Source organism: Phalangium opilio, unplaced genomic scaffold (assembly GCF_054372755.1).
Source record: "Phalangium opilio isolate 3A_F unplaced genomic scaffold, DU_Popi_V2 ptg000070l_1, whole genome shotgun sequence".
NCBI lineage: Eukaryota > Metazoa > Arthropoda > Arachnida > Opiliones > Phalangiidae > Phalangium > Phalangium opilio.
Window position 1 is genome coordinate 13,197,752 of NW_028324182.1, and position 24,186 is coordinate 13,221,937.

General features: G+C 38.4%; 3 protein-coding genes across 4 annotated transcripts in view; 1 reads left to right on the plus strand and 2 right to left on the minus strand.

Moving 5' to 3' along the window:
- LOC149661754 (toll-like receptor Tollo) overlaps positions 1-24,186 on the minus strand; it is a 182,084-nt gene that overhangs the window by 149,876 nt on the left and 8,022 nt on the right. The gene's annotated exons all lie outside the window — the stretch shown is intronic.
- LOC149661761 (uncharacterized) lies at positions 4,594-6,706 on the minus strand. Its single transcript, XM_089843804.1, has 4 exons — positions 6,510-6,706; positions 6,331-6,447; positions 5,133-6,200; positions 4,594-4,878 (listed from the first exon to the last, which is right to left on the minus strand). The coding sequence occupies exons 1-4, from the start codon at positions 6,534-6,536 to the stop codon at positions 4,594-4,596; spliced, it is 1,497 nt and encodes a 498-aa protein (XP_089699930.1). The 5' UTR covers positions 6,537-6,706.
- Positions 9,330-24,157, plus strand: LOC149661762 (uncharacterized). 2 transcript variants are annotated; one of them, XM_089843682.1, is made up of 6 exons: positions 9,330-9,530; positions 16,912-17,208; positions 17,383-18,065; positions 19,890-20,029; positions 20,156-20,638; positions 20,708-24,157. In XM_089843682.1, the coding sequence occupies exons 2-6, from the start codon at positions 17,098-17,100 to the stop codon at positions 22,045-22,047; spliced, it is 2,757 nt and encodes a 918-aa protein (XP_089699808.1). In that variant the 5' UTR covers positions 9,330-9,530; positions 16,912-17,097; the 3' UTR covers positions 22,048-24,157. The 2 variants fall into 2 exon arrangements, with proteins under 2 accessions (XP_089699808.1, XP_089699807.1); XM_089843681.1 differs by lacking the exon at positions 9,330-9,530 and adding an exon at positions 13,160-13,980.

The following is a 24,186-nucleotide window of genomic DNA, read 5'->3' on the forward strand; positions in this document are numbered from 1 at the left end:
CTATATCCATTAATAACCGTACGAGACTGACCGTCGATATTGAAAATACCTTCCATTATGGCCTATAGAGCTAGCTTATCGTGGACTAGCACGCGCCTAAATCGGAACCTATATATAGCCACAATCATTCTTGATATGGGTAAAAAAAATCCAATTTGCTTTTTAGTTATTCGGAAAAACCTTATAATGCTCTCGACTTCCACACTTAATTTAATTTTTTTATAGATTTAAATTTCCTTTAAAACCACTATGAAATATCTGACCGTTTGAACTCGGTCTGACTAACCAAAAATCAGTCTATTTAATTGAAACTCCAATCCCAGTAAAGATAGGAAAACACTATACAAAATAGGCCAATAACCTTTTGACCTTTCGGTTAATTTCCTAGAGTATATCAGTATGGGTCTAAATGACTTTCACCTCTCGTGCATGCACTGACCCTGGCTCCCCAAAGTGGACGAATAAACGTCACGTCTCGCACGTACGTCCGAATTTGGGGGGTATAGGCATACATCCTGAACGAAACAAGGAAAATAACTTAAACACCGTTAAAAACAAAATGCAGTCGGTACACCCTCATAGACCTCACCCGTCTCTCTCCCTCCCTATACAGCCCCAACACCTTCCCGTTAGTTTGTATCATTCCCTTCCCCTCTTTCCGGATCCTGGACCCAGCTAGGGACGTCGCTTTAGGAACTCATCCATTTTACTTTACCATCGCTTTCACTGTTTCTCCTTGATAGCTAGCTCGCTAGCGCCTTTTCTCATATATATCGAGAAAGATTCGTTAGGACCCGGTCGCTCCTTAACACGCTATGTTACGACAGACAACAAGTTTTTCTTTTTCTTTCTTTCTTCCAAGACCCTAGCGCGTGGGAGCGCCCGAATTTTTTGGCGCCAAATCTCGCGAGACCAACCGTTCGACGAAGGAAAAGGTTCGGTATATGAAAGAAGGGATGTTAGAAGAGGAAGAAGATGTAAAGAAAAAAAAAATAAATTCCTATGGATGAAACTAAGAGAATGAGTAAAGGCATTTTTGATGTTACGCTAGGGGAAGAATACAGAGAAGAGATACTTTCAAGGGGACGTGATGGTTTTAACGACAGATTAACTACACAGTTATATACTCTTTCTTTCTTTCTTTTTGGGATTTCTTTTTTTCCTGAAGCTATAACCCTAACTCCTACTACTTCCGCGACTTCCTTTCAAGTCCGGAAGAACTTGTAGCTTCAAATTCAAATAAGGAAGATTGAGAAGAAAACCATCCCCATCCATAAAAGTTGCATAAAGAAAAAAGTCGAACATACTATCGCCATCTAAAGGCAACGAGTCTTTATAAACGACCCGATGCGTCGGACGTAGAGGACAGTGACAATTTACAGCGAATGGTTGCCGAGCCCGATAATTGGGCGTTTGACGTTTAAACTATTACCTCCATTGTCTGGAGAAGAAAGTGTATTAATTGGGCAATAATTTTTCAGTACCGGCTTTCTCAATTTAATCCCTTCCCGCCCCAGTTCTTTCTTTCTTTCTTTTGACCCAAGTCCTTATCCATTCTCTTTACTTCCGCTACGTTCCGGCCCACAAATCGAATGCAACTTCAAATTCGGCTAAAAACTCTCGAGCAGAAGTTTTACGCTTGGATAAATTTAATACAAAATCTCTCTTCCCTAATCATGTTTTAATTTTTTTTTTCCTTTCGTTTAACCTTTTGCTTGTTCAAGAATGTTTGACGACAAATGAAAAAGTTAAACAAACATAATTTAACTTTATCGTTACTCTATTTCTACAAACTTCTTTCCAAAGATACAGAATAGTCATAGGGTCAAATAAAGATTATCAAATTATACTATTCGTCTTTAACCCCTTCTCTTCTTTCGATAGTTCTTGAGTTTATACCAAAAGAAAACCATTTTATGTCCAGAAAGAAAAAATATGAGTCTGATTTTCGAAACACCACGCTTTGAAATGAATATTTAACTTTAACGAAAGGTATTTATAAGTCAGTCGTCCAAAAAACCCGCAAAAACCAAAACAAACTGAAGAAAAGCATTAGTCGATTGGGAATATGTAGACCGTATTAAGAACTAAAAGAGACAAAACAAAAACTAAAAGTTATACCAAGTGAAATCGGAAATATCTTTCAATTTAGGGAATCATTACAAGAGAGTGGAGAAGAAAAAAATGAAAAAGAAAGCTTAGTAAAAACATTTTGACCCAGATCTTCTGCCAGTCGTCGCTTCACTCTGCTTGATACTACTTTCGACTTCAATTTCTGAATTCCTATCAAAATAGTTTTTAGTTTTTTTGTAAAACCCAAGTTTTTAACAAGTTCGTACGAAGAAATAAAAGTTTGGCGATTCTCTCGGATGAGCACGGCCTGATATGTTACGGTTTAAGCGGTGATGTGGGCGTGACTTAACTGTGGTCTTCTGTCCATGACGTGCCCGGCAGTTCAGATTCTCCATTTATAAAAGCCAAGCACAAAGATACCCAAAGCAGCAGTTCCACAATAGCCATGGCTAGAATCGGCACTTTTCAAAGCGTAAGCAAAATATCTCTTTCTTCAATGACGATTTCTTTCAACCCTTAAGAAACTCCGAAAGAATTTCTTATTCTAAAAACTTTCAATTTTCTTTATTTAAATATATAGTTCTGCATTGTGGCCGTTGTCGCCACATTATGCGCTGTCCTATTCTTATCCACCGGGGCTAATGGAGACGATTCCGAGGCGCAAGAATCGGGACACCATGGACATCACGGTGGTGGTGGTGGCGGAGGAGGTGGTGGTGGAGGAGGACATCACGGTGGACATTATTTCCAGTAAGTACTAGCGATGGAAGACTATTCCCTTTTCATAGTTACTAACGTATCTCAACTACTTTAGGTATGCCAAAGTGCCAGGAAAGCACCATTACGAATTTGGCTACAAGAAGGGAAACCCTCACCATCACCGTGAAAGATACGAAACCCGTCACGGACCCCATTTCAGGACGAAAGTCAAGTGGGGAGATCATAAGGGAGGTCACGGGGAACATTACTGGGAGTACAACCACGATGACCATCACAAACACCACGGACACGAAGGTGGTGGTGGTGGAGGTGGAGAAGGAGGAGGACATCATCATGGTCATGGACATCATGGACATGGTCATCATTAAAACCAGTCTTTGTAATAAATATTAATGAACTTTTTAATTGGAAACAAGGAAGCCATAAAACGGGCTGTTCCTGATGCCAAGTGATTTTCAAAGTGCGCTAAAAACCTACCGCCTTACGACACCGGAAACGTATTTCAAAAACACCAACAATATTCCCCAAAATACTCTCTTAATAACACGAGACAACTAATGGACAATTTAAAAATCAATATAAACTGCCCTCATTAAACAAAATAAAAAATTTTAATTAAATTGTTACTTTATATATATTTCCCATTGTTACGAATAAAATTAAAAGTTTTCGATAAAAAAAATAAAAAAGCATTACTAATTTCGGCGAGCATTTGTTAAGCAAATTACCAAGGCTCTTAATATTAAAAACGACAGCTCCAAAACAGAAACGATAATTGAAAAACGCAATTAAAATGAAATGGTTTCGAGTCGGAGTCTTTTGGGGAAGAAGAATGGAGGGGGATGGGGGAAAGCACCGTACGACAAAACAGAGAAATGTCAAATCCGGGTTTAGGTGTAGATTGGGTCATTAGCTTTTTGTATGGCGAGTGTAGACGCTGTGTGTGTGTTTTATTCTTATTGGCAAATCTTGAAATCGATTAAGCGGTAGCTGAGAGCGTGAACGACCCACATTTAAGATATAAGGCTGTATTTTATTAATGTATTTTCGTGTGTCGAGCCAAGGCCCTCGTCACGCTAGGCTAAGCTTAGAAGAAAGCCGAGAAACAATAATGATTCCATGTAGGAGGGGAATAACGCTCGTAGGGGGAGGGTTTTTTCTCCTGATAATTACGGGCCGATATGCTCGACATCGGGAGCAAAACGCTCTATCGAACTCTTCAATCCCCCCCCTTTAAATTTGACAATGATCTCAAAATACTTGTAATGTTATAAGTATCGTGTTCTAACTTTCCAGATCCCTCTCACTATAACTGAAACAGAAATACGCCAATCAATCAATACGATCATTACCCATAGTCATTCTGACATAATTACACGGGTCCCATTCTTACATCGAAGTACGTAATCCATATTGGAAAACTGCAGGCCCTTCGAAACCCTAACCCTAATCTGTAAATTGAAACTAGGGTACTGAAATTAGGGCTACTATTTTTTTTTTTTTTAAATAATTCCTTTTTGTTTTTGTAAATAAATAAAAGTTAAATACTGAACTATCTACCGTAAAAGTGGAAGATTATTTAATCGATATAAACTTCCCATTTATATAAAGCAGTGAACTGAAGCCCTTTTATGTTTTACTATCTATTTTATTATTTGTTTTATGGAGTAAATCAATACGAAACAAACCAAAGGATAAAGATATTTAATTATAATAATAATATTCCATTCGGCACGACGATAAAAATCAAATAAAAAATCATATAGAGAGATAAATGGCTTCAACTATAACAAAGTTATTTTACGGGTTTTGTTCATTGGCGTTGGAGGGTTTAGTCGGTGTCTGATACGGTATTTGTTCAGTGTTGTAAAGACGGTTGAGAGTTCGTCGGATGGATCGGTTGTCCTGACGAACACCCGGTTGGTTAGCGTAGCGATTAGCCGCTTGAAGTAGATGAGGATTGATAATGGGCGAATATCCGTTACTGGCTTGATTGATCTTAGCTCCTTCGTGCAATTTGCCTTCCAAGTTCTTCTCCGTCGATGCTCCATGAGTTTGCAATTGGTTTTGGGTCCTCAATCTTCGCTGTATTTTATGTATTTTGTATTCATGCTCAAAGAATTGACCAGAAACCATGAAGCTTACATACAAAGGACTGGAATAATGTGTTCAATAGTTCATATTGAATTTAATTTTATTGGTTCAAAATATACATTAAGTCAAAAAGATACAATTGATCCATTTATGAGTATTGGATAGTCTAGGGGCAGCATTGAGTTTCCAGTCCATTGTGTATAAGCTTTTTGTGGTCTATGGATGGTAAGGGTTGACTATAGTACCTGGCGGTAACCATAGGGAAACCTTTGCACCGCCGGAACTGGACTGACAGGTGGGACGTTATTAACAGCTTGTTGGGTAGCTGGTGCGACGGCCAAAGTAGGGCTTTCCACAGTAGATTGGGTATTCAAATTTCTGTTGGCCTGATTGACGGTGTCTGGATAGTATCCTCCACGTTGATTAATATACGGAGTCACCATTTCGTGGTTGTTGGAAAATCCTCCTCGACCGTATTCCAAACCGCTGGTCCCACGATAACTGTCCCTGGGACTGTAACCCCTTCCGGTGTAAGAATGGCCCTGATGTCTTCCATCGAGATGGTTTCCGTAGTGATTTCCATGATGTTGATTGAGGTTCGAATGCAGGGATGGTTGGTAAAGGTTATGAGGCGTAGTACCGTAATAGGGAGAAGGGACATGACCATGAGTATGGTATTGTCCTGGATAACTACGGTAAGGGTCGATATAAGGATGGTGAGCGGCGTAAGGAGTTGGGTAATAACCAGCGTGGGGTAACCTATGACCATATCCGTATTCTAAGGCACCTGGGTACAACTGGTTATGGAATGGAGATATCCCTCCAGGTAAAAATGGGGAAGCAATTGGACTTCCGTGTCCGTATAAGGCGGGGTTAATTTGGGGACCATATTGGTAAGGTTGGACACCCAAGCCTCCTAAGCCTAAACCACCCATTAAGTGTCCCAAGCCACCAATACCGGCTGGGTACAAATGAGATTGGTACGGGGACACTGGTGGGTACAGCCCGTTCACACCGTTTAAACCATGGGGCGCAAGATGAGGATATGCTCCGGGGTACGCGTTTGGATAACCTGGACCCATAACGGTGGGATAACCAATAAGGGATTGGGACGGAAGCATTCGAGTATTTTCCAGTTGGGCTTGAGAAGCTGGGTTGTACCCTTGTCGATTAGAGGAGTAGAGTTGACTCGATCCAGGAGGATAGTCGGATCCATAAAGATCTCTTGTCGTTGATCGGGAACGATCGCTTCCATCACTGCTTAACCGGATATCCTGATTTTCGGTGGATGCCGTTGAAGGTTCGTCTGATACCTAATATCCAGGTAATATTCACTCAAATTTGGGTTCCGCAAAAGAGCATAATTTTAGAAAACAAAATCGGACTCGAGACAAATTTTACAGTTTATCCGATTTTGTGACGAATCATCTAAGGTGATAATACCTCAGCTTTTACGACGCTGGCCACTGGTTCGGATTCGGCAGTATCCGGTGTGCAGGTGGAAATTGAGAGAAGCGAAATGAAAACGCAGCAAAATAGCGTACGAAACGAAACATCTCGCTGCGCAACAATTTCACGTTAAAATCCGCAAAAACATCCAAGTTAATATAATTAAAGCTCACCTGACGCGAAGGCATCATCGAGTACATTTCGAGAAAAGCTCGCGATTAATATAGAAAGATAGTTAACGGAGAGAGCGCGAGTTTAGACAAATCCGAGTAACTATAATGAAATGAATGCCAAAAGGTCCGAGTCAATGTTTATATACTGGGGGTCAAAATTAAGTACATAAAAATCGCGCCCAACTATACCGAATTGTTTCGAATAACAATCGTATTAAAGAAAGGCGAGAAATCTTTCTTCCCCAAAAATTGCAAAAGAGAAATTTCCGTTTCCTGCGTCTTAAAACAATCGCGTTTAAGAAGGCGCGGCACTTTTCACTTCGTTGCAACCTACAACCTTGCGAAATTAAGGGTGACTTATTCGTTTTAAGAAGTCCACCCCTATATATGACCAATTAAATGAAAAAATAAAATAAGTTTTCAATTTGACTAACGAGCTATTAAGCTTGGGCTCTATGAGAATATTATTTACTTCGGTTTTCATATTAATATTATAACGAAGCGTTTAATACAAGTTTTCTGTAGCATGACAAAAATAATTCATATATTTTTAAATATTCTAAATTTATTCGTGTTTTACGGGTGTTTAAATATAAGTAATAGGCGCGTGTTCCAAAGTAATGAGTGATTAAAAACAAACGGAGGAAGCGAGAAACAGCACGTTAAATTATCCAATTAAATCCATTAAAGGAAGCCTTCTACTCTACTTACAATTTCCCCGCAAACATAATCGTAGAGCGTATATAATAAATAAACCAAATTTAATTGTCTCTTAAATTAAGCCTAAAGAAAAAGGCGTAAAAAAATAAACGTTTTATAAAACAAGTGGCGTGATATTTGCAAGCGCTAGTTGTAAACCACCCATAAAAACGGCTGTTAATTAGTGAAATATTTTTTCTTCTCTCTTTCGTACAGCCTTGACACTCATGGCTACCAAATTAAATATAGGAGAAGTTGAAGCATTCATTGTCTATAAGACAATTCCTTAACGACAAACCAAAAAACAAAAAAAGGCTGATATTGTCACGAGTACATTTCGTATTAACAAAACCAGGATGCGAGAGTGTGTGGAATTCCTCTAGTAATACGATGGAAACACCTTGAATTAAGAGTTTATCGTTAATTTCATACATTATACAACTTTCCCTTTATTAATCTATTGTAGGCGTACATACTCAATAGGAATAGGTTCTATCGGGGAATAGGATGGTGGTTGAATGTATTGCTATACGACTGATAGTCCCGAATCAAGGCTAATTAACGGGTAGCAAACGCGATTAGGAAACGTTGAATTAACTGCCTATGCGATAAGGCCGAATGATTGCCGCCTCGCACCTTCCTTACACCCCCCCCCCCCCACTTTCCAATCTACGGTTCCTATTACAATTTACACGACACTGAGCCGAATGAAGCCATCTTAGAGGAAAGAGAGATAGTCGCGTTTGAGAGATAAATGCATCTATGGTCCGAAGATACCTTCAACTCCATTCATAATAGTACGGTGGATATGTTACAGTTCTATTAGTTCTATCGGGTTCGATCTCTCACGTAGCTGAAGTTCAATATTTGAAGTTAAAACGTCGCTTGAAATGATTGTACGCGCATCGAACTTGGTGGTGAGTTTTTTTGAGCATTGTTATTCATTCTTAAATTGTTATGGTCAAGGTCCGATGATGTAAATAAATTAGGATTTCGAATTCAAAAATTCGCGAGTTTCAATGAACTCTAGGTCAACTAATTAAGCAAAATTAATCGTTATTTACTTTTAAATTGTTATGGTCAAGGTCTGATGACCCAGGATTGATGTAAATAAATTAGGATTTCGAAATAAAAAAATCACGAGTTTCAATAGATTGTTGTAACCTTCGAACTCTAGGTCAACAAATGAAGGAAATTAATAGAGTAAAGATACGAGGGTGATTTACCTCTGGTAATGTACTTTTACGTATAGATTTCGATATCGGCCGGTCAGTATAAAAAAAGTGGAATAGAACAGGTTCGTATAGCCATTGGAGTAATAGATCAAACGCAGCTTGATTCCCGGTGGTTCTGTGTGTAAATAGGGGTTGGTTGGCTGGCGCTTCCGCCAAACTGTACGCGTTCGTTGCATCGGTGTTTGTCCAAGTTTAATTAAAAGATGGATATACGTTTTCGCCCAAAGAGCCAGCCAAGACGGGATTAGGTCGGAAACAAACATCCATTAATAATCGCAAAACTCGATTGGTATAAGCGACCCGCCAATGGTTATAAGTTAATGTTAATATATCGAAGTTGGCCTAAATTCCGCCCAATTTGTAGCGGCTCAAATTAGCCGAGGTATTGATGTTGATTAAAACCACGTCATTTATGTATATGAATTTATGGTGGAAATTAAAATTGGAAGTTTGTTCATTTAGTGTGAAATAGCATACATCTTACTAAACTTTTTTATAGCTGAAGCAACCCCTTCAGAGCAAATTTCCCTGAATTTTACTAAAAATCCCCGAGATTTATTTGTGTTGTCAACTATTTATTTCCCTGAGTTTTCCAGGTTTGTATGAACCCTATGCGGATGATGTTGCCATATTACACGTATTTAAGGGTTGCTTTGACAACGTGCATGAAGGAAGTGAACCATGACAATTTTAACCACTCATACAAATTACAAACTGCACCCAAAAAGCCAACTTTCTTAACAAATTTCCTTAACCCAGATTCAAACCATCCCATGGTTTTCCACGATGCGCTAGCGCACTCTATCATTTCACTGGGGAAAGAGGAGAACGATAAGACTCGCATTACTCCAGTAGATGGCGAGTGCTCCAATGACGTCAAGGATATTTTTACCAATTGCAATGGAGTCGATAGTGTTCCAAAATGGCGATGCAGATGGAGAATTCGAGCCCATTCCGTATTAATAGGAACTATAAAGATTTTTAATGGCTTCTAGTTTTTAAACGCTTGGAAAAATAACGCCGCCTTCCTTCAGGGTTAATCAAGCATCACCTTAACCAGGACATACGACCCTAGGACCCCAACTGGGTAAGTTTTAACACTAATCTATCGATATTCTCCTAATATCCAACATCCTATAAAGTTAGAACGGGGATGGGCCTCTGCTAGTCTAGTCTCTCGCTCCATCGCTAGCCTTCTAGGCTTGAGATTTTTCCCAATTTTAATCAAAATGTCTGTTAGAAATTGTTAAATATATTCGAGGATGAAATGGTATTTAAAAATCGAAAAAAAGAGTACTCGATACTCGAGATCCGTGTTGTCCCAATCTTCAAATAAGCGGGTGTTGACCCAAATAACATCCAATACGATTTAACCAAATTCTCAATGGTTGAATGCCCCATTAATGCTAGCGGAAACAATGCGCTGAATTTGAAAATGATATCTCTAAACCTTAATCTAAAATATTCTTGGTATGTTAATAATCGTCACGGTGTGCTCCTCAATAATTCCCTCGATAAACATAAAGCAAGCAAAATTGTAAAATTAAAACACCTTAATTATTAATTAGTACTCTCACGTTGAAACTTAGAAGATTCAAACTGGGGAATCCCAAAAATCTAAGTCAAATTTCTCAAAATGAGCAATGCCATGGTACATTCAGATAAGAGGGTGGTCTTCTATATGGTGGTGGTACCACAACTGGGTTTTTAAGAAAAGGCCCAAAAGATGAACCGGGGTGGGGGTAAGAATAAGAAAAAAAATCATCTCAATTGTTACAAAGGTGTAGAATAAATAAGAATCCAAGAAAAGCATATTTGGCAGCCCTGCGGAGATCGACGGTGGGAATACAATATTGGTCTATAGTATATTTTTGGGGGATCCTCGACCGACCAAAAAATCGCTTATTATTTCTCACGACGGGGGAGGGCTAGAAAAAGCGCTCAGCGTTAAGGAAAAATAAAAAAGGGGGGAAGGAAGTTGAAGAAGAAGAAGAAGAAGAAGAGATATTCAAAAAGGTACATCCTGGTGCGTAAAGCCAGCCAACCCATTATGATCCATCCAAAAAAAAAGTCTAGAAGACCTCTCTCTCTGTATATATATCTGGCGAGCGGTCGGTCGGTCGGTCGAGGTAGATCCTGTTTTGATGATCCCCCACTTTTAAACAGCCGCGTATAAGCGTGCACTTGCTTGAAATCCAGAAAAACTATTTTTTCCCTACGTAATTTTTCGGCCAGTTTTTTACAGCCTGGGAAGCCAGTGTCCGGGATAATCCCCCCCCCTTCTCTTTCTCGCTAGTGAACCTTAATAAGCCCTACCTGGCTTGGCTTCGTGGCTAAACCATCCTCTTTTCTTCTACCTTACCTGACCCCCTCCTATCTTCCACCTATTTCACTTCGTGCCTTTTGGCTGCCCCGTCCTCCTCTCCCCTCTTTTACTATAGCCTCTATCCCTACAGAAGTTGATTAACTCCGAAAGTTATCATTGTATTACGGTGGGAATTGGTCGTCATGTAAATTAAATATAGTTTTTTGATTCAAAATCCTCCTTGAGGGGGTAGACACTTGAGAACTCAGGTGTACAATATGTCTTGAACTCAATTTACTGTCAAAGCTGAACTGTGAGTTCCGAAGGCTTTGAACTCAATGCACTGTCAAAGCTGAACTCAGGTGTACACAGAGATCCAAAGTGTCTAACCCCTCAGTCCCCCTGCAATTGATGAGCTAGGGCTAAAACTGACTTACAGCTATAAGAATTAAAGTTAAATTTCACAGTAAATTGGATTAACAGTGGATAATGAATTTAGGCTAATTTAATTCTTGGTTGAAGGTGGGTGGGTAAGGGTCAGTTTAGGTCATTATACCTGGGGCTAACGACAAAATTATTTAGAGTTAAAAAAAAGAAAAAAACCTTCAAAAAATGGGCTGTGAAAGACCTTTATAAAATATAAATCTCCATTGTCTAATATATGAAAAATTAAAAAATAAATAATAATAAAAATGTTTTAAGACAGCGATAACTTCGGCTTAATCCACTTCTACCTTATATTACTACTTAAAAGACTATGTACGAAGCTAAAAAAACGTTTTATTTGAGGCCGTCTAAAGCCGAAGAGAAACAAAATAAAAAAAGTCACATGTTTTGGGTGATCAGACGTCGGAGTTCTCATTATTTTCATCTCCGGAGAAAGAGGATATCCTCCAACACAAACGAGCGAAACGAAGACCAAAATAAAAAAAAATTCAAGCTAAGAGCTAGCTAGGTCTAGACTAATCGCGAAACGCCGGTTTTAATCTAAATTGCTCAAGGGAATTAATCTGATTGGAAAATTTACCTAGAAATTTGAATTACAATTTTTGTATTTCATTAATAAAGGGATCCGGACGTCACCAAATAAATAAATAAAAAAATGTAACGGTGGTGATAACAAACTAGATTTCGTCGAGGCTTAATCATCTTTTTCAAATCATTGCCCAATAAAGCACTCACTCTGTATGACGAGTTATTTAAAGAGATGATGAAATGAAGAGCTCTAACAAATAATCCAAAGCTCAATTGTTTTCCTATACCATAAATGGTTTTTATCTGCCAATAAACCTAAATTTGAGTGCCCATAGTGATAAAAAGTTTGTTATATCTTTGATAAGTTTTATCCCTAAACAATACTGAATATCAATATCAAAAAGAAAGAAAAAAATTAAACAAACTGTAATTATGTCAACGAAACGGTACAAGTAATTAAATCCCTTCTACTATCATTACATTCTTTAATCACGACAGGAAATTAGCCCACAAGGATTTAAATGAAACAATTCATGTCAGTCACCCCCTATCTCCTTGCCCTCTAAACTAAAAAGTACATCCTCACCCTTACTTAATAATGACCACTTCCTACAGACTTTATTATAGGCGCGAGGTATCTAGTATATATATATAAAAGACCAACCATAGATAGAACTTACGGATTTCAGAAAATTCACCCCCCTTCAACCCCCTGTTACTAGGCGAGCGAGTGATCATGATAAAATATCGGAAAGTAGGCCTATAAGAGAAAGATTTTATTACAGTGCCTTTCTGTTTAAAGGCCATGAAACTGTTAAACAATTAAGATTGTATCCCGTACTCTTTCAATACCAGGGATAGATTTAATTTTAGAAGTAGGAATGGAGAACAGAGTAATCTGGGCGCGCGTCAAAGTCCCGGACCCCTTCCCCGGGACGGAGGGGTATGAAAGAAGAGGCGGGTCATAGCGACAGAGGTAAAAAGGAATTACGTATTTTTTGCCGTCCCCGTCAGCAACGTCATCAAAACGTACTTTAAGTGAGCCAATAAGATAATTTAAACTTTTCGTTACGTGTTGGAGAGAGGGGCTCTTTACTGGGCTATGAGTCGGACAGTACTGAAGTAAATACTAACCGTTCTCCATTCCTACTAGTAAAATTAAATCTATCCCTGTCAACAAAAAAATCATCAGGATTACCACTTAATTTAAATTAAAACTACCCCGTTCCAATTTTTTAATTACGTATAAATAAATTGTGGCCACTTCCCTAAAATCGCGCATTCACCCCTGATTACCGGCATATCCTCATCCTGATCATCAGGGAACGGGCCAACGTTATCCACCTCGTGGAATAATACGTATATATATATATATATATATATAAATTTTCAACGTATAGCTTAGGTAAGCTGCCTCCCAGTGGAAAAAAATCTCCCTCCCTTGATCTTGGTATCTTAACGTTCGAAACCCCTTATAAGTCACATCCGCTTTGCTTTAAAAGCCCGCATTTCTTCCCTATTTCCATCCCTCCCCATTTTAACTTTTAACGTCATGACTTAACGCACCCCTCCGATTCAGTATGCCGGATCTTGGTGAGAAAAAGGACTCTAGCCCTCCAAGAGGCTTGTTTTCCAGGCAAAAAAATATAATTCTTAGCACCATCACCACGGATTTGGCATTCCCCCCTCTCTCTACCAAAACTAGCCAAGAAAAAAAGTTATCTATCTACTCCGGCATCGTATAGTTTGTTGTTTCCAAGTCATTGATGCTTTCTTTGAGCTACGAGGATCATCGTGCGTTATAATAAAGTTTAATCGCGTGTTTTCCCATGCTCCGGTGTGGTGGTGTTGTGTTTAGTTTTTTTCACTATACGCGTCCTGTCTGTTGCTTCCAAACATAAAGTACTTGGCAATGATCTAACCCGGTTGTTCGCTTGGCTAGGTCGAAACGAAATACGCGAAAATACATACCTTCATTGTTTATTATTTATTTTGATCGCCAAGTTTTGAAACGTAACGTAGAACTGTCATGGAATATTCAACCACCGGAATACGAGTACGGTACCAACAACAAATTCCAGCGGTATTACGGCGGATTAATACGGATATTTGAATTTAATTTTATTTAAATTGCTAAATGATCCGAATGGCTACTTTGGAAGGTTGTTGCATTTCCATCAATGAACAACAAGTTAAAATGACAACTATGCATCGAGTACCCGTGGTTAAATTGCCATGGGTTGTTGCTACAAATACGGTAAGATTCACGGATTTAAATATATGTATACAATTGAATTGGGTTGTTAATTAGATGGGTTTTGCCAACATGGCGTTATAGGTTATTACTTTCTATTAATTAAACTTTTAGCTATAAAATTAAAGATTTAGCTTAAAGATGCTTTTAATCGTATTATAATTTATAACGATTCATCAAATGTTGTTTTTCGGTGCAATGTTTGTTTGTTTCGAATTTAAAACAAAGTCCTTAAGTGATTGTGTAACTTTATAGCAAATTTAGTTCAATATAAAATCTACCGTTGCCAAAAATTCCCCCAAAATTATATTAAAATTCCCCTTCATGTCCTCTATATACTTAAGTCGTGCATGTTTATCATAAAACTAAAAATTCTTGGATTATCTCCAAAAACCAACATTATTTAAAGTGAATCACGGCATAGAAATTTATTTCCACATTTCATAATCTATATAAACCTTATTTACGACTGTATCTATGTCGTAAACATTTTATTTTTCATTGCCACATATTTAAAATAAAACAAAAAATAAAAAGTGTACTTGGAATTTTCCCCGTACAGAAAAACAATCCCCAATAATAAAAAAAATATTGAAATAAATTTTATTTTAATTCAAAGACCTATAAAACTTTCCAGAATAATATTACAAATTTCGCCGGATTTGGAAAAACAGAGAGAGAGAGAAATTTTATTTTTAGTTATTCGGTTCCCGTTACGGTTTGAAGGATATGTCGCCATTGGTAGGATATATAATTTTGAGGACGCTTAAACGCGTTTTCACTCAAACGTCATATCCTGTTCCATATCCGTTTTTTTTTCTTTATGGAATTAAAAATCCTCCCCCGCCCCAAATTTTTCGTTAGATTCATCCTATATTCGTATTGCTTCGGGGCAGTTAAGTATCTCCTTCATTTTCCCCCATTTGGGGGAGGGGGCTGGGGTGTTGAATTAGAATAAAGTGTAAACCAAATCCTGTAAAAATCTACCGTACTTTCCATATATATACATTTTTTTTGGCAAGTTTCTACATTCCAACGAAATCCTCCCTCGCGCCTCCCTCAGACTTAATAAAATATTCATCAATAATGGAATAACTTAAAAAAAAAAAATATTTCTTCTTCTACTTGACTTCTTCATAACCGTCACAAGTTATAGAGAGATAAGTTTCATCTCAAGAGTAAATTTTCTGTGGAATGTTTAACAGCGTGAATTTATTCAATTTGAAGATGAAAATTCATTGATTTTCATGGTCACTTGGACTAAAAAATTTTAGTTTAGTAGTTGGAGTATTTTAGTGATGACCCCTTAATTAAAATAGAAATCATTGTCTACATGAGTTCCTTAATTAAATGAAATTAAAGGGGTCATCCCTAAAATACTCTGGACAATCTTAACTTGAAAGCAGTGGCCCTTGTGGCATTGGGCAAAATGGAGATAGAAGTTACATTTTCGACTCAATATCGTGCACCCAAAGAAAATCCCATGCCTGACTTACGAGAAACACCCTGTATATAAGGTGAATTTTTTCGATCTGAAGATGAATATAGAGTTAATTCGTGAAGTTATTAATTAAATAAATATATTTATTTCATTTCACACTTCGTTTGAAATGCAAAATGGCATGTTTACAAAATTTTACCCAGCGTTGAAAAACCAGAAACCAGTTTGGTTTGGTGTATAGAGAAGTACCGTCTTAAACTACATTGAGCATTGCATATATTACCCAAATATACCTTTCTAAAGTTTAGGGGGGAAGGGGGCGGATTGTCAAAATTGAAGAGACAGTCATATAAATACATCCTTATCGGAGAGAAGAGGGTCTTGAATTTTGATTTATCTTTAAAATAACCCATAAAGACTGAATGGGGGGAGGGGGAGAGATTATTAATATTTTATTATATAACCAAGATCCGTGATAGTTCTTTTTTTTTTTGGTTTATCTCGGTCGGTGCTGTTATAGCGCTATCTCTCACTTGGTTTAGATAGAACTCTTCCCAATCTAACTGTATAATTAAAATAGAAATTATATAGTATAAAACTTTCACCACGAAAATGTGTCATGTCTTTTCATTATAGAAGTACATAGCTAGAAATGTTTTTAAATTATGTTTTCGTTTTTTGTTTTTTTTTTAATACGGCTAGTGAATTTTTAAATCAATGATGCGTGAAAATTAGGATTTTGAGAGCGGAGAAATGTATTTAAAGGGATCTGACAGTGATAAGTTTAAGTTTCAGTATCCCTTTTCTTAGGCATTTAATCCACACTCCATTTATTATTGTAGTATTATTCTTTATTCTTTAAATTGAGGAGATATTCTTGTTCTTTCAAAAATTCCATTCGATGTTTAAGGAATATTTTTTCTTATTCCTGTTATTTTCAAGGCTTTCCTATCTATCCGGGTTTATATGACTCCGTAGATTTTTAGTTCTTTTTTCAACAATTTTTTTCCGCCCCTTGAGGAGTGAATATTCACGTATAAAGGCCATAAGGATACCCGGGTTTTTAATAAGAAATTTTTGCCGGATTTTTCTACCTACGATTTCTTTTTGCATTTTTTTTTCCTTCTATGTACCCGCTTTTTCACGTTGCAGAAACTAAAGTAGCGCGTGTAAAATACTATGGTTCTAGGGAAAAATATTCATTGGCTCCAGTAAGGTTTGGTAAACTTTTAATTTCCCCCTAAAAAAAAATCAAAAATGTTTTCGTCAAATCCGCCTGGCGACTAGGATAATTTATAGCGGTTTCTTGGAAGCAACGCTGGGGAAACGTCGGCTTTATAAACATACCATGAATATAAAATGAATTAAAAAAAAACATATATAGAGAGAAAAATATAAGCTTGAGGGCTAAAACGGAAAGTAAATAAAATCCGTGAAAAGTCAAAAGTTTCATAATATTTAGAAAAAACATTTGGTTTTATTCTTCTATTTAGAAAACTCAAGAGTGCGCTTCCGATAGCGATGAACTGGGTTCAAGAATTGTTCGCGAGGACGTCCCGGTCGACAACGCTCCGGGCCGGGTGCGGGTCACCCGGAATATCCTGGAGTCAAGAGAAGAAGTTCCTTTAAAGTACTTGGCACGCGCCAGACCGGTGGTCACCAGAACAAGGACTGCCGCCATGAGTCGCAAACCCATGCTGAGCAAGCAGCCCCAAAGGCAAGAAGAACACGAGGAAGGGACATCCGAGGCTGAAGCGGTCAAACAACAAAGGAGGCTTCTCGAATCTCAGGTGAGACAGAATGCTTTGGTGTAAAAATCTGCGATACGACGTAATCAGTCAGGCATTTAAAACGCAGAACTAAACTGCAAAATTACTTGGAATTTGACTCAAGCGCAGGGGGCCTGTATCTTTACGATCAATATAGCCTTGAACTAACCGAAACATTTCTCTCCACCCACGCAGGATTCTAGTTACGACTCCGACTACGAGAATTCGGAATGTCTGAGTCCACGAACGGAAGAAGCCACCCAAAAGGCGGTTTATTACCATCAAAAGGATCAATACGGATGTCAAAGGGACGCGGGAATAGGAGCTACGGGTCAACATGTCCCGTATGGGGAACATAGTGACGTCAGCAGGACGGTTTCGGACACTCTGGGAGCCGAGTTCGCCGAGTACGTCACCCAACCGCCGGACTTTGATAAGATTCCGACCCTATTGGAACACGTCAAGTACCAGCCCGATCTCAAGATCTCGTCGACGCCCGAAGAAGAACTCGGTTTCGACGTTGAAAAATTCCTCGCGGACCCTTCCTACACCAGTCGCGTGGAATTCGGTCTTCGGTTAGGTTACACCGAGCGGCAAGTGCAAATGGCCCTCTCCAAATTGGGCTCGCAAGCCGCGCAAAATGAACTCTTGGCCGAGTTGATACGATTGGGGACCAAAGGCGTCAAAGGTCAAAGCGGGACGGGTGATATCGCGTCGAGTGGCGGTGTTACCGATTCTCACCAATCGCGAGCGGTGTACAGGACAGAATCTCTGGAACCCACGGACTCGTTTAGTGTCGAACTTAGGAAAAATTTACCGGAACATCGTGAATCGGGGTTAAGACATATTGTCATCGATGGAAGCAACGTTGCCATGAGGTAATTGAGAACTTTATATCAATCAGTGTGGTTAAAATTTCAAAAAAATAAATATAATTTTGACAAGCGTTCATTCCCTCATCTCGAAACCCAAAGTCGATTTCTTGAAACTTTTTCCACCAAATTAGACCTTTAGTACCCTTCTCGACAAAAAATCGTGATGGAGAATAAATGAGAAAGCGTCTTTTCGGGATAACTATAAAGTATAAACTGAAACCCGATATATAGTTTCCGCCGCCCCTGACAGCGAAACCGGGCCTGCGAGCGACCAGGCGAAAAGAAAAATATATTACCTTCCTAACGAAGGGCTAAAATATTTTTTGGTGGGAAAATAGCCTTTTTCGGGCCAGTTTCTTCCCTTCCCAAATATTTTCTAATCATGATTTTATTCTTCTAAAATGGATAGAGAGAAAAATATATATATATTTTGAAGGAGCGTGCATCGCGAAAATCGTGTACCGTAATTTCCTTTCTTAGTACAGCGAGGGGCTAAATGTTTCGGAAAAAAAAACTCGTTGGCCGCGCGCGCGAGGTTACGAAATATATTATAGATATAATGTACGATCTTATAGAGGGGAACCAACCATCTTATAAGGGATTCCCGCCTGTTGCCAAAGGATCGGCTCTAGCAGCTATAGCCCGCTCTTCGTCGTTGTACATTCTTAAACCGTGTTTTCCTCCCTACATAAGCCCCCTGTCTTATAGTCTTAAGAAACTTCCAACGCTTTAAGAAGACCACGGAATCGTGACTTACGAGGATGGGTCTTCCATAAAATCCTCCGTGCCCGAAGTGGCCAATCTAATCGGTTGCCACTTCTAATATTAAAAGAAAAACCGAAAAACTACTAAAGAAAAGTCATAAAAATATAAAACTTAAAATTTACGAAGACGATGGAAATAAAGATCATAATTTATCCCAATTCAAAGAAAGAATCAATACCAATTCGATTTCTAATTCATCCAATCGAAAAAACAAGTTTTGAATAGTTCAGAGAAATGGCGGTAAATTGGAGCAATTTAGGGGGCTAAGAGAAGTTTTTCCAACTTGGAGAAAAATACACTTTTCCGAATTAACCTAATTAATGATCCTCAACGTTTTTTTCTCTCTCTCTTGGCAATTCAAAGTCAGACGTTAGGGCGCTCGCTTTCTATCTCCCTATAGTTATTGTCTTTTACAATAAAAATTTCTGGGCGAAATTTTTCGATGAAACGAAAAAGAATATAATACCTTCTAAACGCCCTAAAGAAAATCGTGGTGCAGGTGAGAGAGAAGAGAGAGGGACGAGGGTTGCTGGCCTCACTTGGTGGGAGAAGCCGAATTTTTGGCGAAAGCTCAAAAAGAGGGGAGATTATAAAAATATTAGGGAGGCTGGAAACGGATCTCAATCGCCAATGAGGGTGAAGAGTCTTTCTTCTTTTAAATTTTACCAAGAATGAATAAAAGCCACGAAGTCGTGCACGATTTTGTCTCGACTCTCTCTCCTCTCTCACTCTTAGTAGAATGGCCTTCACCTCGTACTGATCCACCACCGCGTAGTCAATGATTTTTAAATTTTAAGGATGTTTGGGCTAAATCCTCTTTACGATTGGTCGTTACCCGGAATCCCTGCTATCTCAAACTAGTAACAAACCAGCATCAGGGTTCAAAAAGGTTTAGTTCCAATATGCTTTGGTGTGAAGGTGGTTGATTTTGTCGGTGGAAAACAAATTCCACCCGAACGCGAATATATTACTCGTATACCAGTAAAGTCGTTCGACTAGAACCACGTCCTTGTAATTTCGCCCCAATTGATTTTAACTTTATTTTTCTCTCTCTTTTTATAGTCACGGCAACAAAGAAACGTTCTCTTGTCGAGGAATCCGCCTATGCGTGGATTGGTTTCGGTCTAGAGGTCATCAGGAGATCACGGTTTTTGTGCCCAAATGGAGGAAGGAAGCGTCTCGACCCGAAGCGCCTATCAAAGGTTAGGGGCTTTCAAGCACGATTTTGCATGGCCCCGGAGATTCTAATTTCCAAAAACGCCTATGAGAAAGAACATTACGTGTTTCTTGTCTTAACACGATTCTGTTTTCTTTCTTTTAACTCGCAGACCAGGAGATTCTTCTTCAACTGGAAAAAGAACGACTTTTGGTCTTCACGCCCTCGCGACACGTTGGAGGTCGACGTCTGATATGTTACGACGATCGCTATATTTTGCGGCTGGCCGCGGATGTCGACGGAATCGTGGTGTCCAACGACAACTACCGAGATCTCTTGAACGAGGCGCCAGAGTTCAAGAAGGTGGTAGAAGAGAGACTTTTAATGTATTCTTTCGTCAACGATCGTTTCATGCCGCCGGACGACCCTTTGGGTAGGCACGGACCTTCTCTGGACAATTTCCTACGACTGCAACCCAAGTTGCCCGATTCTCTTCCTCCTCACTGTCCGTACGGCAAGAAATGCACTTACGGAAACAAGTGCAAATACTACCATCCAGAAAGAGGTAGTTTACCTCAGAAGTCCGTCACAGAAAGGCTGGCTGAGCAGGCGAAGATTCAATTGCAAGAAGTCAAAGCCAGGGAATTTCAAAGAGGTAATGCATTCCTCAGTGTGTTCCGCGTTTGATTTTGAATTTAATCATTGTATTCCTTCCAAAAATCAGGAGAAAAGATGAAGAGTATGATGCCTCTTCAAGTCACGACCTCTTGCGATTTGGCTTCCGAAGTCTCCAAGCCGAAGAAGCTTCCATTGTCGAGAACTCGATCTCTTGTGAATCCTCTCTCGGCGTTTACATCGTCTGAACAGAGTGGCGGTGTGTCTCCTTTCATCCCTTCAGATTCCAGTCAACATTCGGTCGAGCCTCCAAACCAGAGCAACAATTGGGCCAACATGTCTTCTAAACTTCCGCACAATATACCAGGCCCTCGAGCCGAACTTTTTCTCGAACCTGATAGTGGAGGACATCTTTCGGTGGCCAAAAGACTATCAGACCCGGACAATGGCGGGTCTAAATCCTCCCAAGGTGGTTTCGCGGGCAGGGGCAAACCTTCGCAGCAAAGCGGCGAAGATTCAAATCAAAACCCGCGCAATCAGCACCGAAAGTTGCAAAGACAATTGACGCTCAACCCCAGTTACGACCCGAGACTATTTACTATGCACGGGTACGTAGGTGGTCCGGATAGAGGAAACCCTTCAGAATCTTATCACGGGATGGAACAGCCATCTTCGACAACGTCTCAAAACGTTCCCATGATTCAACAACCGCCCCAAGCGCAACAAGCCCCGCAAAAACAACACACCCCATTAGCTCGCATTTTAAGCGACAGTCGCGCCATGTCGTTAGCCCCTGGACAATTGGGCATCTGGGACAATAAACTAGCTCTGCAACACCCTCACGTCACGCGTATTGCCAGTGCACCAGATTCGACAAGACACTGGTCCACAGCCTCCCATTCCCCGGCTAGATCTCCTTCAGAAAGAATGAAACGTCTGAGTAGCACTTCGGACACTAGATTAAACGCGTCTTCTCCCCACCCGGGATTAGTTCCGGGACTTCAATCTCCATTCCAACAACAACAGTACGTGGGTGCCGCCGTCAACTACCAGCCTTGGTTACACCCTTCTATGTTTACTCAGGGAGTTCCCTCAGGGCAGCAATCTCCCTATCTTCAAGACAACCTTTTGAGTTTGGTCGTTAGTAGCGGTCACTCTCACTTGATACCTCATCTAGGACAACCCGTTCGACCGTCTAGCGTTCCCCCTCCCGGTTCCATGGCGGGAGGTACTGGTTCTCCCATTTCTTCTTCTCCCTTGGCCACCCCTCGCGCTTTGTCTCCCGATCTCCACCAAGAAAACACTAGGAGAAAAATCCTATTTCGTTTGTCATCAATCTTCCCCGAAGAACAAGTCCAGCTGGTTATGGACAAGTACCCGGACGAAACAGATCCTCAAAGACTGTGCGCCGCCATATTAGAAATGTTCCCCAAAGAAGGCAAGAAATAAAAGAGCTTCCTCCAATTGGAGAAAACATTAGCAGGGGGTTCGAAACTCTCAGTAAGTACAATGTGACAAGAGATTATAAAATAGAACTTTGCACGACGTTATAGTATTCCATAATTATAGAAATGCTACTGACGTCACGCGTAAATACCCTACATCCCCATTCCACAGCGCGCTTATAGATGATTATAAAGTGGGGATGTATTAGGGCCCAACAAGTCTTCCCAATACTTTTAGCCAAAACTTAAAAAAAACAAATGTCCCAGTAGTTCCTTTCAATATAAGCCCCTTTCTCTCTAATACACAATTATTAAACGACAATAAGTTGTTAAATTAAGCAAAGGCCAATTTTTACGTGTAATAAACAAAACAGTAACTTTTAAAAATGGTTGTTAATAAATTAAGAGGGAGTTGGTGAAATGCCAGAAATCTTAAAAAGTAACTAAAAGCGTTAGCTTGTACGCTTTTTTCTCGACAAAAACACGGACGAGATATTTCATGGATGTGATAATAAACATAGTTGTCTTTTTATCTGGCCTTCTAATAATCGTGGGTGTCAACAACACAATATATTTCAAGCAATATTTGATCAAAAAACGTATAAATTTTTTTCCGACGATAAAATGACGTCAAAGCACTTAACAATCCTTAACTCCTTCATGACGCCTAGATATCCTTAAAGGTGATTAAGTAATTTTGGAGTTTTATTAATACATCACTGCCCCAAATCTAGATATAAATATATATATTGTAGGTTTTAATTTATAACACTTAAATTATTTAGGCGATGAGACCAATTAAACGTGGTATTTCAAATGAATATCATTTTTATCGCGAATTTTTTTTTTTTTTTTTTTTCAATTTAAAGCATCAGCTTCGAGGTGCCATTTTTCAATCTAATTGGGTATTTTTTAAACAAAGAATGGAAATTTTAAAAGTGAAGTGACGAAAAGCATTTTAGAATAAGTACGCGGGTTTTTTCTCAAATTTTTAAAATAAAATCGTTATTAATTTTTTACGCTCAATCGTGTTACGTTTAAACTACAGAATAATTTATATATTAATTAAATTTAACTAATTAAATTAATTAATTAATCAAAGATAAAAGGTTCGGGCGAAGTAAAAAATTGTGTAAAATATAAAACATAAAAAAGCCTCGAGACTAAATTAAAACCAAATTAAATTTGACGACATTTTGTAAATATTAAAAAAAGGGGTTTTAAAGAATATAACGGGGAAAGGTTTGGAAAAATTAGGAGAAAAGAATAAACAGTCTTGACGTGACTTATATAAATTTTGAGGAGTTTAAAATCTTCAAAAAAGTAATCTTACTAAATTAGTTAAAATTAAAATTAAGCTTCGCGGGATTAATTTTTTTATTTAAACTGGGGTCTAAAATTAAAGAAAATCTCGTATGGTAAAATAAAAAAAATACAGAAAGATACTTCTGTTTTTAGAAGGCTTCTGTACATTTTTAATATTCATATTAAAATTTTAAAAATAAAAAATAAGTATTGAATGTTAATGACGAATGCAATGCCGAAGGTCAATGTGAGGTCAAATGTTTTACAATTTTTGTTAGTAAAAAAAATATATATATAAAATTTTGTTAGTAAAAAATAATAAAAAATACAGCACATTGAAGCCGGCCAGAATTTAAAATACTTAATTTTAATTTAATTAAAATAATTTTTTAAAATAAAGTGACTGATGAAAACGATCGATTAAAATAATATTCAAATAATTTTCATCCACACAATTTTCGTTCAGTCATACGGCAACAATTGAATTAAAAAGTAACAAATGATAACCTTCTCTTGTATGTAAGCTGTTACATCTCTGAATAATTATACAATACTATGTATTGAAGAAAACTAATGTTTTATGGGATCATGTCATCCTCCCACCCCCCTATAATATTATATATATTAAAAAAAAATCCCCCAAAACTCCTTTGTATACACACAATGCTGAATATATATAAAAATATATGAAAAAAAAATTACGATAAAAAAAAACATCATGAATTTTGTGAATTTGTGAAATAGTAGGAACTTTCATTTTCCTTATTATATAAAATAAATATATATAAAAATATGGTTTAGAAAAGAAATTTCTGCGTTTATGATTTTAATTTAATTT